This window comes from Pongo abelii, chromosome 1, assembly GCF_028885655.2.
Source record: "Pongo abelii isolate AG06213 chromosome 1, NHGRI_mPonAbe1-v2.0_pri, whole genome shotgun sequence".
NCBI lineage: Eukaryota > Metazoa > Chordata > Mammalia > Primates > Hominidae > Pongo > Pongo abelii.
The window spans coordinates 73,968,709-73,985,640 of record NC_071985.2 but is presented as its reverse complement, the minus strand read 5'-3'; the positions used below and the strand labels follow the sequence as shown (position 1 = coordinate 73,985,640).

The following is a 16,932-nucleotide window of genomic DNA, read 5'->3' as shown; positions in this document are numbered from 1 at the left end:
CTGAATTAAGAGGTTAATAATGAAAACCAGAGTTCTCAGACAGTTAATATTTTGGTGAATTTGGTTCGCATGGGGTAAAAATAGGTTTCACTTATTAATGTATATACATTGCAGTCTTACTGTAAGCATAAATGGTCTTACAAATGGCCACTGAGCAACAGCAATCTAGTATACAATGCCTTCAAATTAGAGAAGATGAAAATGAGACTCAGACATGTTAACTGACTTACCTAAAATCAAAAAAGCTAATTAATGGCTATAAACCTACAGTTCTCACCCCTCTAATGAGTGTATATCCTGTTAACTCAAACATATCTCCCAGATTCTTGGATCAAAGTAAAAATCCTGTAAGCAGTCCCTCTCTACTGCAGTCTACCCTATGCACTGTCTGCACTATTTTTGTTTTGTTTCCTTTCTTTTTTACTACTGGCAAGCTGTGATATTTTTGTTTTTTAAAAAATTAAACTAAAAAAAAATCACACATCAAAAATTGATGTCAATTACTCTGTTTAAAGTTCTTCAGAGTTGCACAGGTAAGGTTCAAAGTGCTTAACTTAGTTTAGAATGATCCCTAAAAATCTCTCTCTCTAATCTATTTCCAGCTTTATCTCTCACCAGTCCAGTCACATCCTAGCAGCCTCCAAACAACACTGCATTTTTTCACATTCTCAAGCCTTTGCACATGCTGTTTCTTCTGACTAGAAACATCTGAAATACATTTGAATAACGCAAGCAAAATACAATGCAAAATAGGAGGATGGGGTAGAGGTTACAATTTTAATTTCCCAATTTTTACCCAGTTTGTTAGTAGTAGTAGCTACCATTTATTGAAAGCTTAATATGTGCAAATGTTCCATATGAATAATCTCATTTATCTCCTAACAACTCTTTGAGGTATTTTAAATAGTGGTATTACCTTATTTCAGAAATGAGAGAGTAGACTCAGACAGGATAAGGAATATGCCCAAGGTCTCACGGTTAGTGACAGAACCAGGGTTTATACCCAGATCTGACCCCAAAGCCTGAGCTACATGCAAGTATCAATATATACACTCGAATTCTCTCTCTCTATGTCACCCCCTTCTCTCCCTTCCCTACAACCAATGCTAGCATAGTAAGATAAACTGGAAGTTTAGTTTTTTGGAAAGTAAAATAACAATAGATATTTAGAGCTGAAAAAATTAAATCCTTTAGTGTTTTTTTTCCAACTCATAAGATTTTATATCACAAATATAACAAGATAAAAGGGGGAAAACAACAGGCCCCCAAATATTACAAACTTAGAAATGAGAAAAATTAGAAGCTGCCTAAAATGTTTAACAAATAGTAACTGATAATATATTTAAATTCTACTAAAATTATGAAGGTTAGAAAATGCTATAGTTACACGTATAAAGTTAGATACAAAAATATACCTACATTGTAAAGCTATTTTTAAAGAAATGTAAGTTGACTGGAAGGACAAACATCAACATTAACTATGGTTCTGTTCAGGAGATAGAATTACAGGCCAATTTTCTCTATTATTTATTTTCTAAAAGTTCTCTATTAGTGGGGGAAAATGTAATACTCTGAAGCACAGATGATGCAGGAATTTAAAAACAAAGACATTGGGTTTCCTGAGTAAAATGTAACTACAGTAAGAGGGACTAAATGCTAAAGACGTTTCTGCTTGGTCAGACATTAGTTTATTTATTTATTTGAGAAGAAAGTTTGTGGTTATTTTGATTTGACTCTCCTGATATATAACTTGTATAATTTAGTTAAGCATAATAAGACAAAACTAAGCCAGGTGTGGTAACTCACACTTGTAATCCCAGCACTTTGCGAGGCAAGGTGGGGGTTTGAGAGTCCAGGGGTTTGAGAACAGCTTGGGCAGCACAGCAAAACTCATCTTTACAAAAAATAAAAAAAAATCAGCCGAGTGCAGTGGTGCATGCCTGTGATTCCAGCTACTTGAGAGGTTGTAATGGAAAAATCACTTGAACCTGGGTGGTCAAGGCTGCAATGAGCCATGGCTGCACTGCACTACAATGAGCACTGCACTACAAGGCTGCAATGAGGCATGGCTGCACTGCACTACACAGCCTAGGTGACAGACCAAGACCCTGTCTCAAAAAAAAAAAAAAAAACAAAAAAACAAAAAAACCTCACAAAGAAAACCCCCCAAAATTGCATAATTCAAATGCAATTCATGCAAAGAACCAAAATCTCATTTTTAAAAAATATTGACAGCTGTAAGAAACATGGCACCTAAAGGGCAGGTAGGAAATCTCTTCCTAAGGATTTATTCACACCTATTCAGAGCCAACAGTTTCATTCTTAGTAACTTTGGTTGATGCAAATCTCTGTATCTAAAATACATAGGATACATAAAAGCTTCTAAGTTACCTATGCTTTTGATAGATTTCATTTGATAGGATAAATATACCTTTAAACAATTTACTAATATTATCCCTCGTCCCAAAACCTTCCCCACTCCCACCACCATTAGTTACATTAGATGTGTGAGTTTGGAGTTAATATGGCATTTAAACAAAGACTAACAAAAAACCAAAAGCCAGAACCCACAACCATCCCGAAGTTATTACTCTTGAAAAATGACCCTGTTCTCTCTTTTTTTTTTTTCTTTTTTTTTTTGAGACAGAGTTTCACACTCTGTCACCCAGGCTGGAGTGCAGTGCCACGATCTTGGCTCACTGCAATCTCTGCCTCCTGGGTTCAAGCGATTCTCATCTCTCAGGCATCTCAGTAGCTGGGATTATAAGCATGCGCCAATATGCCAGGCTACTTTTTTGTATTTTTAGTAGAGACAGGGTGTTGCATGTTGGTTAGGCTGGTCTTGAAATCCCAGCCTCAAGTGATCCACCCACCTCGACCTCCCAAAGTGCTGGGATTACAGGTGTGAGTCACTGCACCTGGCCAACCCTTTCCTCTATATTCCTAAAATAATGATTTGGAAGGACAAAATGAAAAGGAAACACAAGTATGCAAAAGCATGAATTTAATGCATAAAGCACAACCATGCACCGGATAAAATAAACGGTTTTCTCTATTCTAAGATGACTAGGAACCTGTTTTAACACAGCAGATACTCTGATGGAGAATGTAAAGTCTACGTGATAATTGGGCTTTCCCTACCAGTAAGAACAGTGAGATCTCCATAAGGGATCTTAGAATTTGTTTTGCTATCAATGACATTTCATGCTTTCTATTAGTAAAGGGAAAATCAGTTGTCAGATCTCAAAAATCCAGTAAAATGTAAAAGATGTAGAATCAGAAGGTCTCAATCCTTTACAAAACAAAAAACTTTGAGGAAATAAGAATATTGGTAATAAACAGGGACTCTTATTGAACTCTGAAGTTGCAAGGCTAATTTGTTAATTGGGAAAGGTATAACTATTTTATTCTGTTCAGAATATAAAATTATTTTTAAATGCAAATACCCATATAAGTCTCTGTATCAATTACTCATTCTTTTTTTTTTGAGACAGAGTCTTGCTCTGTTGCCCAGGCTGGAATGTGGTGGTGCAATCTCTGCTCGCTGCAACCTACACCTCCCGGGTTCAAGTGATTCTCCTGCCTTAGCCTCTTAAGCAGCTGGGATTACAGGTGTGCACTACCATGCCTGCCTAATTATTGTATTTTTAGTGTAGACGGGGTTTCACCATGTTGGGCAGGCTGGTCTCAAACTCCTGGCCTCAAGTGATCCTCCCACCTCGGTTTCCCAAAGTGCTGGAATTACAGGCTTGAGCCACTGTGCCCGGCCTCATTTATTCCTTCTTATTAGTTGCTATTTTGGTTCAATTTGCACCACTGTAGTCCTCTACTAGTACAAACATTAACGATGATCATGGGAATACAGATTTGGCTGGTTAGCAAAAAAATGATAAAGGCATATCAGTATTAGTTGTGAAACTTAAATTATTCTTGGCTGCTACAAAAAAGAATTACATACATTCAGTTACATATTCCGAATCTGACAAAAATATTTAGATAGTTCGTAATGAAATGAGACATTTAACTTCTTATTTATCAGGTTCCATGAGGACTTTTTTTGAAAGTTGTAACAAGTCTTCTTAGGAATTAAAAGAAAAAATGATAAACTCTTGTATCTCCTAAAACAAACATTTGGAATGTTGTGAGAAATAAAAAACACTTAAAGCAAAATCAACTATTAGTATTTTTTTTCTCCCAATCTCCGGAAATCATTTCACAAAGATATGTTTGGTGAGTCATGGCATCACTGCTTCAGATACTTAGGATTTAAAACAATAAATTATCAAAAAGGAACTGAATCTTGAAGTCGGATTTACTTTCTACACAATCTATTCCCTAAAGCTTTCTACTTTTATCAGACAGCAAAAGATCCTGAAGATAAATAAAAGTATGACCAACTGCTTATTTAATTCTCTACAATGTGTAAAGACTTTATCATTTAAACCAAAAGATTTAGATTCATTTTCTGCCCTCATATTCATCTTTTAGTTGGCGATCACAATTCAAATAAAGAATCTATATTTTCATCCCACTAATCTGCATATCTAGTTAAAAAAAAGACTAATGCAAACAGGCACAAAATTAAATGGCTTCTTTAAAGCAATTATAACAGATTGACTTTTCTTCAATCTACATAATCGAATTATTCCAGTGTTCAGCAGTAATAACCTTTTTGTTTTCCTGGGAATAGCTGATGTCAACCCTGATAGCTTTATTTGGGAAACTGATGAATAAAATGGAATTTAAGATATAATGGAATAAGAGATAAAAATGGCACAAACCATATAAAGATCACATCAATATAGGAGAGTGTCATGAGAACAACAGTGGTTATATGTGAGACTGTACAAGTAAAATACAAAAAAAAGTTTCTTTTCCCCAGATAATCTGTATATTTTTAAATTAGTAAAAAAAACTTTTTTCTTAAGCAACTGCCATCCATTTTCTAAGCAGAAAATACATATTTTTGCTTAGTTAATTCTGCTTTCAGTATTTATTAAATCCATTTTATTCAATTTAGAAAATAATAATGTTTTTCCATTACATACACTTCAGCATATTAAACCAATTCAAACAGTATTCATCAAAAGCTTTTAAGTAAAGAAAATAATATCCAATATTCACTTTCCTTCTTTCTACTATTACTATGAAGATTTGGTAGGGATTACCAAAAGATAAACATTAGAAACCAAACTCAAATCCCTTCCCATCTCAAAATATTTTGGATACTTTTTAGCATGGTGAGATTATAATAAAAGTTACTGTTAGGATAATGGCATAATTCATAATACACCCTCAAATTAATATTATTTTTTTCTTCCCTTAAAAAAGGCAGGACTAAAACCAAAAACAGCAAGTAGCTTAAAAACTGGCATCAATTCTATGCTTCAAGATTGGCATACACAGAACACTCTTTTTAAAAAAGGATTTACTGAGGAAAAAAGTTAAGAATCATTCTAATGTAGGTCAAACTCTATTACAAAAATATAAAAATGATAATAATGAAAAATTTAAAATGTCAACTAGCAGACCTCATAAATCATATTTTATTTTATTATAATATTCACCATAAAGTATCTAATGCAACAGATGTTTTCCCAGAGGATGTCCACACAGTAGTGGACATTAAGGTTAAAGAAAATGTATACTTCCTATAATTTACTTAGAGAAAACAATTACTAGGGTTGCCTCAGTTTTCTACCACCTTATTTCCTTCCTTTTCTACTTCCCCACCCCACTCTATTCTGGATACTGAGGGAAGAGTGGGGCACTGAGGAGGAGATGGGAGTCTTCCTGGAAGTCAGGGTCCATGCTCAGAATCTTCTTTCCTTTTACTCCCAAGACAGAAAAAAGTTCATTCAGATTGGCCCTCTTCCAGTCAGGGAAATTTTCTAAAGTGTTATAAACAATCCAGTCAGAGGAAAGAAGAAAAGAAAGGAAAGATAAAAGGAAGAAGAGAAACAGAGTTGAAGGAAGGAAGGAAGAAAGAGAAGAAGATGTTGTCTTCTCAGCATTCATTGAGGAATTTAAGATAAGAAATACCTTTATAAGTGTGGGAAGTTAGCATATTTTTAGGAGTAGCATTTTTAAATTAACACAAATAAAAAAGACCGTATCTTACTTTTTTGGATTTGTTTCTTCCTGAGGTAGGTGAGGGATCAGCAAAATCTAACAGACATTAGGTATTCATAATTATAACTGTTTCTGCTAGCAGATGCTTAAGAACCATTTAGGTTTCTTGGTTAGGATGTATAACAAACTTCTTCCCAGTGGTAACATGATTCATTTGTTCCCAAACATGATTGTTCATATAATTTCCCAAGGAGACCTGGGGAACTTTTCAAAATACAGATCTATACCCTCCTTCTTCCTCCCCCAAAATATGTATTCACAGGTCTAAAAATAGAATTGTTTTGTTAATTGTTTTTGAAAGAGCCCCAGGGTTTTCTGATTATCAGTCAGTTTTGAGAACCACTAGTATAAATAAATTTTATTATAGACATCTTTTGTACTTTAATGAAAGCAGACTGGAATACAGTATTGCATAGCTTCTCAAATGTGCTTTACTTTTCTAGTTTACTGAAATCTGATGTTTTACACACCCCAAGAAAATGTTACTAAGAAGGAAGGGATTCCTGTCTTAGATAAAACTTACATAAATTTGGAAAGTAGATATGCCTTTAAAAAAAAAAAGACTGAGTTGTGAAATGTCATAATGTGATGGAGAAGGGAAGGGAGAACATAATATAAATGTAATAAAAATATTAAGCCAATAATAAACACCTACTTTCTTGTAGCTGAACACATTTAAAAATTTTTGTTGCTTTTGAAAATAGGCAAAATGGGCTGGAGATTATATCCCAAGGGGCAAAATGGTAATTTTGAAGTAATTATATGTACATATGAATGGTTCATGTCAGCAAAACTGCTTTTCTTAAATGGTAATTGATTATTACCATTTAGTTTCAAGTGAGCCTATTAGATATTAGAAGTATCTCCCTACTCCACTTCAGCATTTCTTTGGTTCCAATTATCATTTAATTATGCAACAAAAAAGATAAAGGCCAAGCTTGAAGGGTTGTGTCATTTATTACAAAAATTACATATTAATTATGCATTATGTACAAACATGCTGCGTAATGCTAGGGGTAATTAAAAATATAATACTAATAGCAAACATGTATCGCTCTTGCTGTGTATCAGGAACTGTTCCAAACGCTTTATGTGCATCACCACATTTTAACATTATAACAACCCTAGAAGATAAGTGGCTATTATTATGGGCACTTTAGAGATGAGGACACTGAAGCACCGTGTGGTTAAGGAACTTCAGCAAGGTCACAAAGCTGATAAGTGGGGAATCTGAGAGATTTCAACCTAGGTAGCCTGGCTCTGCTCTTACTCAAAATATTATGATGTCTTTTTTTGAGGAGTTTGCAGGTTACATGAACACAAATACAATACAAGACAGTATATTAATTCATTCAGCAAGTATTTTTAAAGGCCAAGAATCAAAAGAAATTTAGGTAAGCAAAACATCTGCTTAAGAACACAGTTTTAGTTCAATGTTTCAGAATAGTATTTCATCATATAACAAAAAAGTTTTGTTAGAAATTAGAGAGAATAAAATTTAATGATATAACTGAAAACAAAGGTGCATAGTTATAACTGCATAGAAAGTATTATAGCATAGTTGATGGGTTCCCAAGCCAAGTTTTGTTGCACTTGGTTTCAGAGAGGGGAAATTAGGAAATCTGTTATCCTGATCCCTGACTCCCCTAACCCTAAAGCTACAGAAACTTTTAATATGATTCCTGATGTCTCAAGCCACAACAGAAAATGTCCACCCTAATGACCACTGCTTTTTTTTCCCCTGAGGATAGAGTGTACTTTTTGGGGTCACTTCTGAAGGGCTAAAGGAGTAATAAGTGTCCTTTACAAGTACTGCCTTTTACTATTAGCTATCCACTTAGGATTGGTGAGTAGCTAAGTATGTATGTTATGGTTCAGAGCTGACAAAACAATAATAGGGTATCTGCAGCCTCAACAGAAGTTACTATGGACTCAGGGTCTACCCCCAACAAAAATATTGTGTCCCTTTACACAGGCATCATCACATAGGAACAAATATATTCATTTGTATACTTAAAACACTTCATATTTCATTCCAATAGTTTCAGATAAGAGTCATGTCACAGATCCACAGATACAGAACATATATAAGTTCCTTTACCTAACTCCAATCTCTAGATAAATCATTGTTAATAAAAAAGATAAGACTTTCATCTGGAATCTTTTTCTTTCTGCCCTAAGCATATTCTTTAAGGTTTTCTTTAGTGTAGGTTTGCTGACTGAAAATTTTTCAGGTTTATTTATTTTAAAATGTCTTTATTTTACCACTGTCTAGAGATTTTCACTGGATGTAGAATTCTAGGTTTGCAAATGTTTTCCTTGCCACACTATCTGGTTTCACTGTGTGTTGGCTTCCACCATTTCATTGAGAAGTTGGCTGTCAGTCTAACTGACAATATTTTCTCTCTGCCTTCTTTCAAGAATCTCTCTGGGGAGGCCAGGGAGGAAGAAAAAAGAATCTCTCTGGGGGAAAAGATAGTCTCTTCAATAAATGGTGTTGGGAAAACTGGGTATCCATATGCAGAAGAATGAAGTTGAGTATCTCACACCATATACAACACTCAACTCAAAATGATTAGAGGCTTAAACATAAGACTGAAAACTGTAAAACTACTAGAAAACATAAGGTAAAAGCTCCATAATGGTCTGAAAAATTTTTTGGCTACAACTGCAAAAGCAAAAACAGACAAGAATGAATGCATCAAACTATCAATATAAAGCTTCCTCACAACAAAGGAAACAACAGAGTGAAAAGACAACATGTGGATTGGGAGAAAATATTTGCAAACCATTGATCAGTTAGGGGGTTATAAGGAACTCCAACACCTAAACGGCAAGAAAACAAATAATCCACTTAAAAAAACGAGCAAAGAACCTGAATAAACATTTCTCAAAAAAAGACATACAAATAACAAACAGGTATATGAAAAAATGCTCAATATCATTAACATCAGGGAAGTTTAAATTAAAACCACAATGAGGTATCACCTCACAACTGCTAGAATTTCTATCATCAAAAAGACAAATGACATCTGTGAAGTGGGGTGTGTTAAAAAAAGATGAAAGATAACAAGCGTTGGCAAGAATGTGGAGAAAAGGGAACTCTTGTAACGCTGGTGGGAATGTAAATCAGCACAGCTTTTATGGACAATAATATGGAGGTCCTCAAATACTAAATACAGAATGGCAATATGACCTAGCAATTACACTTCTGAGCATTGAATCCCACTCCAATTTCAAAAGAGTTAAAATTAGGATACTGAAAAAAACATGTGCACTCTTTTATTCATTGCATTATTCACAATAGCAAAGATATGAAATCAACCTAAGTGCCCATCAACAAATAAATGGATAAGAAAACATGGTATACAGCTGACCCTTGGAAAACACAGGTTTGAACTGTGAGGAACCAGTTATATGCAAATTTTCTTCCTCTTCTGCCACTCCAGAGAAAGACCAACCCCACCTCCTTCTCCTCCTTCTCAGCCTACTCCATGTGAAGATGAGGATGAAGACCTTTATAATTCACTTCATTTAATAAACAGTAAATATGTTTTCTTTTGTGATTTTCTTAATAATATTTTCTTTTCTCTAGCTTATATGGGTTAATTGTTTATGTTATTGGTAAGATTTTCAGTCAACAGTAGGCTATTAGTAGTTAAGCTTTTGGGTCAGGGAATCAAATTATACCTGAATTTTCAACTGAGTGGAGGGTCAGTGCCCCTTGCCCCCACGTTGTCAAGGTTAAACTGTATATAATGGAATACTATTCAGCTTTACACGAACTTGGAGGACATTATGCTAAGTAAAATAAATCACATACAGAAAGAAATACTGCATGATCTCATTTATATGTGGAATCTTAAAAAATTGAACTTAGAGAAATAGAGAATAGAATGGTAGTTACCAGAGGTGGGGGGTGGGAGTGGGAGGATGCCAAGATGTTGGTCCAAGGCTACAAAGTTTCAGCTAATTACACAAAAAGAGTAAGTTTTTGAGATGTATTGCATAGCAGAGTGACTGCAGTTAATAATAATGTAGTGGATATTTCAATATTGTTAAGAGAGTAAGATTTTAAACGTTCCCACTACAAAAAAAGCATGTGAGATGACAGATATGCTCATTAGTTTGATTTAATCATTCCATAATGTACATGTATATGAAAACACCACATTGTACCCCATAAATACTTACAATTATTATTTGTCAAAAAGAAAAGAAACTGATGGCTTAAAGGAATGAAAAAGACTCCTCTGATATGGTTTGGTTGTGTCCCCATCCAAATCTCAACTTGAATTCCCATATGTTGTGGAAGGGACCCAGTGGGAGGTAAATGAATCATGGGGGCAGGTCTTTCCCAAACTGTTCTCGTGATAGTGAATAAGTCTCACGATATCTGATGGTTTTAAAAAAGGGAGATTCCCTGTACAAGCTTTCTTCTCTTTTCTGCTGTCATGTGAGACATGCCTTTCACCTTCCACCATGATTGTGAAGCCTCCCTAGCCAGGTGGAACTGCGAGTCCAACAAACCTCTGTCTTTTGTAAATTACTCAGTCTTGGGTATATCTTTATCAGCAGTGTGAAAATGGACTAATACAGAAAATTGGTACCAGAAGTGGGGTGCTGCTGAAAAGATACCCCAAAATGTGGAAGTGACTTTGGAACTGGTTAACAGGCAGAGGTTGGAATCGTTTAGAGGGCTCAGAAGACAGGAAAATGTGGTAAAATTTGGAACTCCGTAGAGACTTGTTCAATGGCTTTGACCAAAATGCTGATAATGATGGACATGAAATCCAGACTGAGGTGGTCTCAGATGGAGATGAGGAACTTGCTGGGAAATGGAGCAAAGAGGACTCTTGTTATGTTTTAGCAAAGAGACTGGCGGCATTTTGCCCCTGCCCTAGAGATTTATGGAACTCTGTCCTTGAGAGAGACGATTTAGGGTATCTGGTAGAATACATTTCTAAGCAGCAAAGCATACAAGAGGTGACCTGGATGCTGTTAAAGGCATCCAGTTTAATAAGGGAAACAGAGCATCAAAGTTCAAAAAATTTGCAGCCTGACAATGCAATAGAAAAGAAAATCCCATTTTCTGAGAAGAAATTCAAGCTGGCTGCAGAAATTTGCATAACAAGGAGCCGAATGTTAATCCCCAAGACCACAGGGAAAATGTCTCCAGGATATGTCAGAGGTCTTCAGAGCAGGCCCTCCCATCACAGGCCTGGAGACCCAGGAGGAAAAAGTTGTTTCCTGGGCCAGGTCCAGGGTTGGCATGCTGTGTGCAGCCTAGGGACTTGGTGTCTTGTGTCCCTGCTGCTCCAGCCATGACTAAAAGGGGCCAACAGAGAACTCGGGCCATGGCTTCAGAGGGTGCAACACCAAAGCCTTGGCAGCTTCCACGTGGTGTTGAGCCTGCGTGTGCACAGAAATAAAGAACTAAGGTTTGGAAACCTTTGCCTAGATTTCAGAGGATGTATGGAAATGCCTGGCTGTCCAGGCAGTAGTTTGCTGCAGGGGTGGGGCCCTCATGGAGAACCTCTGCCATGGCAGTACAGAAGGGAAATGTGGGGTGGGAGCCCTCACACAGAGTCCCTACTGGGGCACCACCTATGGAGCTGCGAGAAGAGGGCCACCATCCACCAGACCCCAAAATGGTAGATCCACTGACAGCTTGCACCGTTCACCTGGAAAAGCCACAGACAATGCCAGCTCGTGAAAGCAGCCAGGAGGGAAGCTGTACCCTGCAATGCCACAGTGGTGGAGCTCTCCAAGACTACGGGAATCCACCTCTTGCATCAGTGTGACCTGGGTGTGAGACATGGAGTCAAAGGAGATCATTTTGGAACTTTAAGATTTGACTGCCCCGTTGGATTTTGGACTTGCATGGGGCCTGTAGTTTTGTTTTGGCCAATTTCTCCCATTTGGAATGGCTCTATTTACCTAATGCCTGTATTCTCTTCGTATCTAGGAATTAACTAATTTGCTGGTGATTTTACAGGCTCATAGGCAGAAGGGACTTGGCTTATCTCAGATGAGACGTTGGACTTTGGACTTCTGAGTTAATGCTTAAATGAGTTAAGACTTTGGGAGACTGTTGGGAAGGCATGATTGGTTTTGAAATGTGAAGACATGAAATTTGGGAGGGGCCAGAAGCAGAATGATATTTTCATTCTAAAAACAGTTTCCAGTTCTCAGTTAAAATTTTCCATCTTGTCTTTCATCTTGTAAGCATAGCTACTTTCAAGTTGTCTGATAATTCCAATATTTAGAGCTGCTGTGACTGTTTCTAGTCTGTTGCTTAGGCTGGTTTAATTCATGCTGTCTTCCCTTTTACTATGTCTGTTTATTTTTTATTGTGCTCTAGTTATTGTAGTTACAAAACTGAAAAAAATAAAGCACTTAGACGATCTTATCTTTTTTCAGAGGATTTAAGTTTGCATCCTGTGGATATTAGCAATCAAGGGTCACCTCAATTCAATTTCAGAGACTGATATGAAGTTCAGATGCAATCGCTATGAAGACTTATCTTCTGGTTTCCCCTATAATATACCCCTTTGGGGACTTAAAGTAATCGCCCATACAATGTCAGGCACTGAGCTCCAATCCCTGCAACCCTGTGAAGCTAGTATAAGTGCTTTCACCCACCCAACCAAAACTGACAAATGCTCACAGGGGAAAAGTAGACTCAAAAGCCAGGGTCACAATCCAAATCTGGTAATTCTTTCCTGTCGTTTCCTTTCCAATGCTTTCAAATAGGTTCTTGTTTTTAAAATGCATACGTTTGGTCCTACTTTTCTAATTTTACTTGGAGGAAGGGTTGGTCCAAATTACCTAGTCTGTCAATTAGCAAAACTGGAAATGGAGCCACAGAACTTTAAATAAGACAGCAATAGAATATATCAAATTAAAGTGAAACTATACCCGAAACTTGGATTTTTAAATTACGTATCAAGTCAGATTTTTTTTTGTCAAATAAACCCAACTAATCACCTAAAAAGCTATTTTAAAATTTGATACTAACAACTCATGTTTATATAAATCAAGATAGTAACAAGAATTATTATTATTATTATTATTTGAGACAGATTCTCACTCTGTCGCCCAGGCTGGAGTGCAGTGGCGCGATCTTGGCTCACTGCAAGCTCTGCCTCCTGGGTTGATGCCATTCTCCTGACTCAGCCTCCCGAGTAGCTGGGACTACAGGCACCCGCCAGCACGCCTGGCTAATTTTTTGTATTTTTAGTAGAGACAGGGTTTCACCGTGTTAGCCAGGATGGTCTCGATCTCCTGACCTTGTGATCTGCCCGCCTCGGCCTCCCAAAGTGCTGGGATTACAGGTGTGAGCCACTGAACCTGGCCTAAGAATTATTTTTTCATGTAACTTATGAAAAACCTTATACTTTGAAACATAAGTGAAGAGTTTGAGGCAACTTCTCTTTATAAAACCCAGTAGCATAACTTTCTCATCAATATACTAAGTATGCTTAAATATTCATATATAAATGTATTTTGTAGACAGCAATTCTACTTTGAAATAGTACTTAATTAGGGGACCATATAGGCCACTATCCTTTACCTGTACCAATTCTTTTTCTCCCTATTAAAATACCAGCTCAGCTTAATGTTTATCAAGCATATATTGCACATAATCAATAAAGAAGACGAGACAGAATGCATATTTTGGAGGAATTTCCAGTCTTATAGAACAGATATGAACAGACAATATGATAATGGCTATAACTGAGATATGCACTAGATGCTATGGGTCACAGAGGGACATTATGACACCATGACATTGCTCTATTACTATGCATTTCAATCACTACCTAAAATGCCTATTGTCTTTGGTGACACATTACAAAGTTTTTAAAAAAGTACATACCACATACCAATTTATATTTTAAAATTAATCAAACCCTGTGTATCCATAATGCATAATATGAGATCCCAAGGTGAAAAAACTGATATGAAAACTTACCCCATCTGGTAGTGCCCTCCAGCACACAGCACTAACAAATTCATTTGTATCATCTTCTTTCCGGTCTTTGTCCAGAACACTTTTGACTGTATCAAACTTAAAAGTTAGCAAAGTCTTAGAAAGTCCTTTATAGTACAGGTAGAGAGAGTTATTCTCACTTCCTGAAAACAAATAATAATAATAGTATTTTAGAATAGGAAAACTCGGAATTAGGACATCACATTCTAATAGTAATTATCACCCAAAGTTACAGTTCAAAGATCTTTTATGGTCAAATTTTAAAGGCTAGATCACCGGCCTAATTAGAAATCATGTAAGAAAAGGATTCTTGGACAAAAGCTATACTTTACTAATCTAAAGAAACAATCAATGTTAAATGATACAACAATATTGATAATTCTAAGGCTAAAATTATCCTATAAAATCATTTATATAGGTTGGTGCAAAAGTAATTGTCGGTTTTGTCATTACTTTTAATTACTTTTGCACCAACCTAATAAGTCTATAGTAGAAGCAGAAATATATTACAAGAATCTTAAATTACATTTAGAAAGATTTCCATTTAGAGAGGTAAAAGAAAGTGGCAACACTTACATGGGCAGATTTTCATAGCCTACATAATTTATTTCCATTTCTCAGTATAGGAATTATTCTATTAATGGTCTATGGACTGTATTTTTGAGCCATCTATTAAAGATAGAATAATTGTTCCAGATATCTGCTTTGGCAGTCTCATACATATGTGGAGAAAGTCAACTTTGCTGAACAAAGGCCAAGTCATTTAAAAGTATGATCAAAGCTCATCTATTCAGGCATTAGATATATCAGAGCATTTGAATAATATCAAATTTGATTTTTTATTTCTTATTTAAATTTGTATAAATTATCAACAATAAAAGCCACAGAATAACAGATCAATGCTATGCAAACAGATTACTTCATGAAGAGAACAGCAGATAAGGGAAAATGAATATCAAGCTTAAGAAGACACATAATGTCTCCAAAATTGGAAATATTACTAACAGAACTTGACCTTTTCTGCCTTCTACACAATATCTAAAGAATTATGTTATAATGGAGAACAACTACAAAACAGTTAAAAATCAGGTGTTCAGGTATTTGAGGTGCTCAGGGTTTGTACACAATAAAAAAGGGAAGGGCTAATGCTCTTCTAGTACAACACAAGGAAAATCAGTAGTGCTGGGGCATCATGTCTATTATACTATCTTCTGAGTGCACAGACCATTTCCTGACTTAGTATTTATTCTATTTCCACTGAGTTCAATTTCAATAACAAATACCTGTTAAAAAGTTCCTGGAAACGATGGTTTCACTTACCGCAAGCTATATAATCTCCATTGGAAGCCAGGCCTACAAAGTTTTTTTCATTGATATGACCCTTGAAGGAACGTAGGCAGTATGGTTTCCCTACATTCCACAGTTTTAGCTGACTGTCTGTTGAGCTAAGGAAAAGTACAAAGAGTAAGAACTTACTTAAAATTTCTTGGCACGAAACTCATCACTACTAATTAGAGGCAATGCAGTTTGCTGGTTAAGAATGCAGCCTCTGGAGCCAGACTGAGTTAAAATGTTCATCTGTCAGCCAGGCGTGGTGGCTCACACTTGTATTCCAAGCAATTTGGTAGGCCGAGGCAGGTGGACCACCTGAGGTCTGGAGTTCGAGACCAGCCTGGCCAACATGGCAAAACCCCGTCTCTACTAAAAATACAAAAATTAGCCAGGCATGGTAGCACGTGCCTGTAGTCCCAGCTACTTGGGAGGCTGAGGCAGGAGAATCACTTGAACCTGGGAGGCAGATGCTGCAGTGAACGGAGATCACGCCACTGCACTCCAGCCTGGGTGACAGAGCGAGACTCTGTGCCAAAAAAAAAAAAGTTTTCAACATATTTAAAGTCACCATGAAATCACAGAGAAATGAACATGTCAGTGTAAAAGCCAACCAAGTAATATTTAAAACCAAAAATAATTCTACTACCATACTGCAAGTAGATAAAATATACAGTAACACATTAGTTGACTTTAATAAATAAAATACTTCTCATTCTATTGCATCAACTATGTTGTTTATCTCTTCTTTAGAAGCAATAGCTAAAATCCAATCTGAAGTTCAAATGCATTTAAACATAGGAGGATGAGGTAAGGCGGGAGGGTATATAAAAAACTAGTATCTTCAGGATTTTACCCAAAATTTACATATAAAAGTGCACAATACAGACGAGAATCCACACTACTTTAATTGGACAAGATTAAAAAAAAATCTACTATTTAAGAAAAAGTACATATACTCCAATATTATAGTTTACATACACCCTCAGTGACATTACAAACTGGTAGGTAAGTACAGAGCTCTGTATTAAGCTCAACCTCTGAGGAGAGTAATACTCACGCAGAGACAATTTCCTCACCACTCACAAACTTTGCGTAAGAGACTGCTTTACGGTGTCCTTTGAATACCATGATTGGCTGTTTAGTGTTACGAAGATCATAGTAGTGGACACAGTGATCTACAACAAAACAAAACTAGATAAATGTAGTAAATGCAGAAATGGAAAGCAAAGTTAATTTTAACTGGTTTTCGGTTTTTTCATTAAAAGTTTCATATATAATGTCTAATCTCTAACAGCCAGAAAACAAAGGAAAAGGAATCCTTTTCAAAAATAAGATTAGCTCTAGAAAGAGAGTATTAAGGGGTCAAAATAACTGGAAACTTAAAAATCAATCTTTATGTTTTAATGATGTCATTAAAAAATATTAATATAAACATTATGGGACATCTGGATAAACATAATGCTACATAATCT

General features: G+C 36.0%; 1 protein-coding gene across 10 annotated transcripts in view; it reads right to left on the bottom strand.

The window, feature by feature from the left end:
- COP1 (COP1 E3 ubiquitin ligase) overlaps positions 1–16,932 on the bottom strand; it is a 263,125-nt gene that overhangs the window by 38,983 nt on the left and 207,210 nt on the right. For all 10 annotated transcript variants that reach the window (XM_009240673.4, XM_024232782.3, XM_024232783.2 and 7 more), the window contains 3 exons: positions 16,518–16,635; positions 15,449–15,573; positions 14,111–14,271 (listed from right to left, as the gene is read on the bottom strand). In XM_009240673.4, coding sequence (XP_009238948.1) covers positions 14,111–14,271; positions 15,449–15,573; positions 16,518–16,635 — 404 coding nt within the window. The remainder of the gene's footprint in view (positions 1–14,110; positions 14,272–15,448; positions 15,574–16,517; positions 16,636–16,932) is intronic.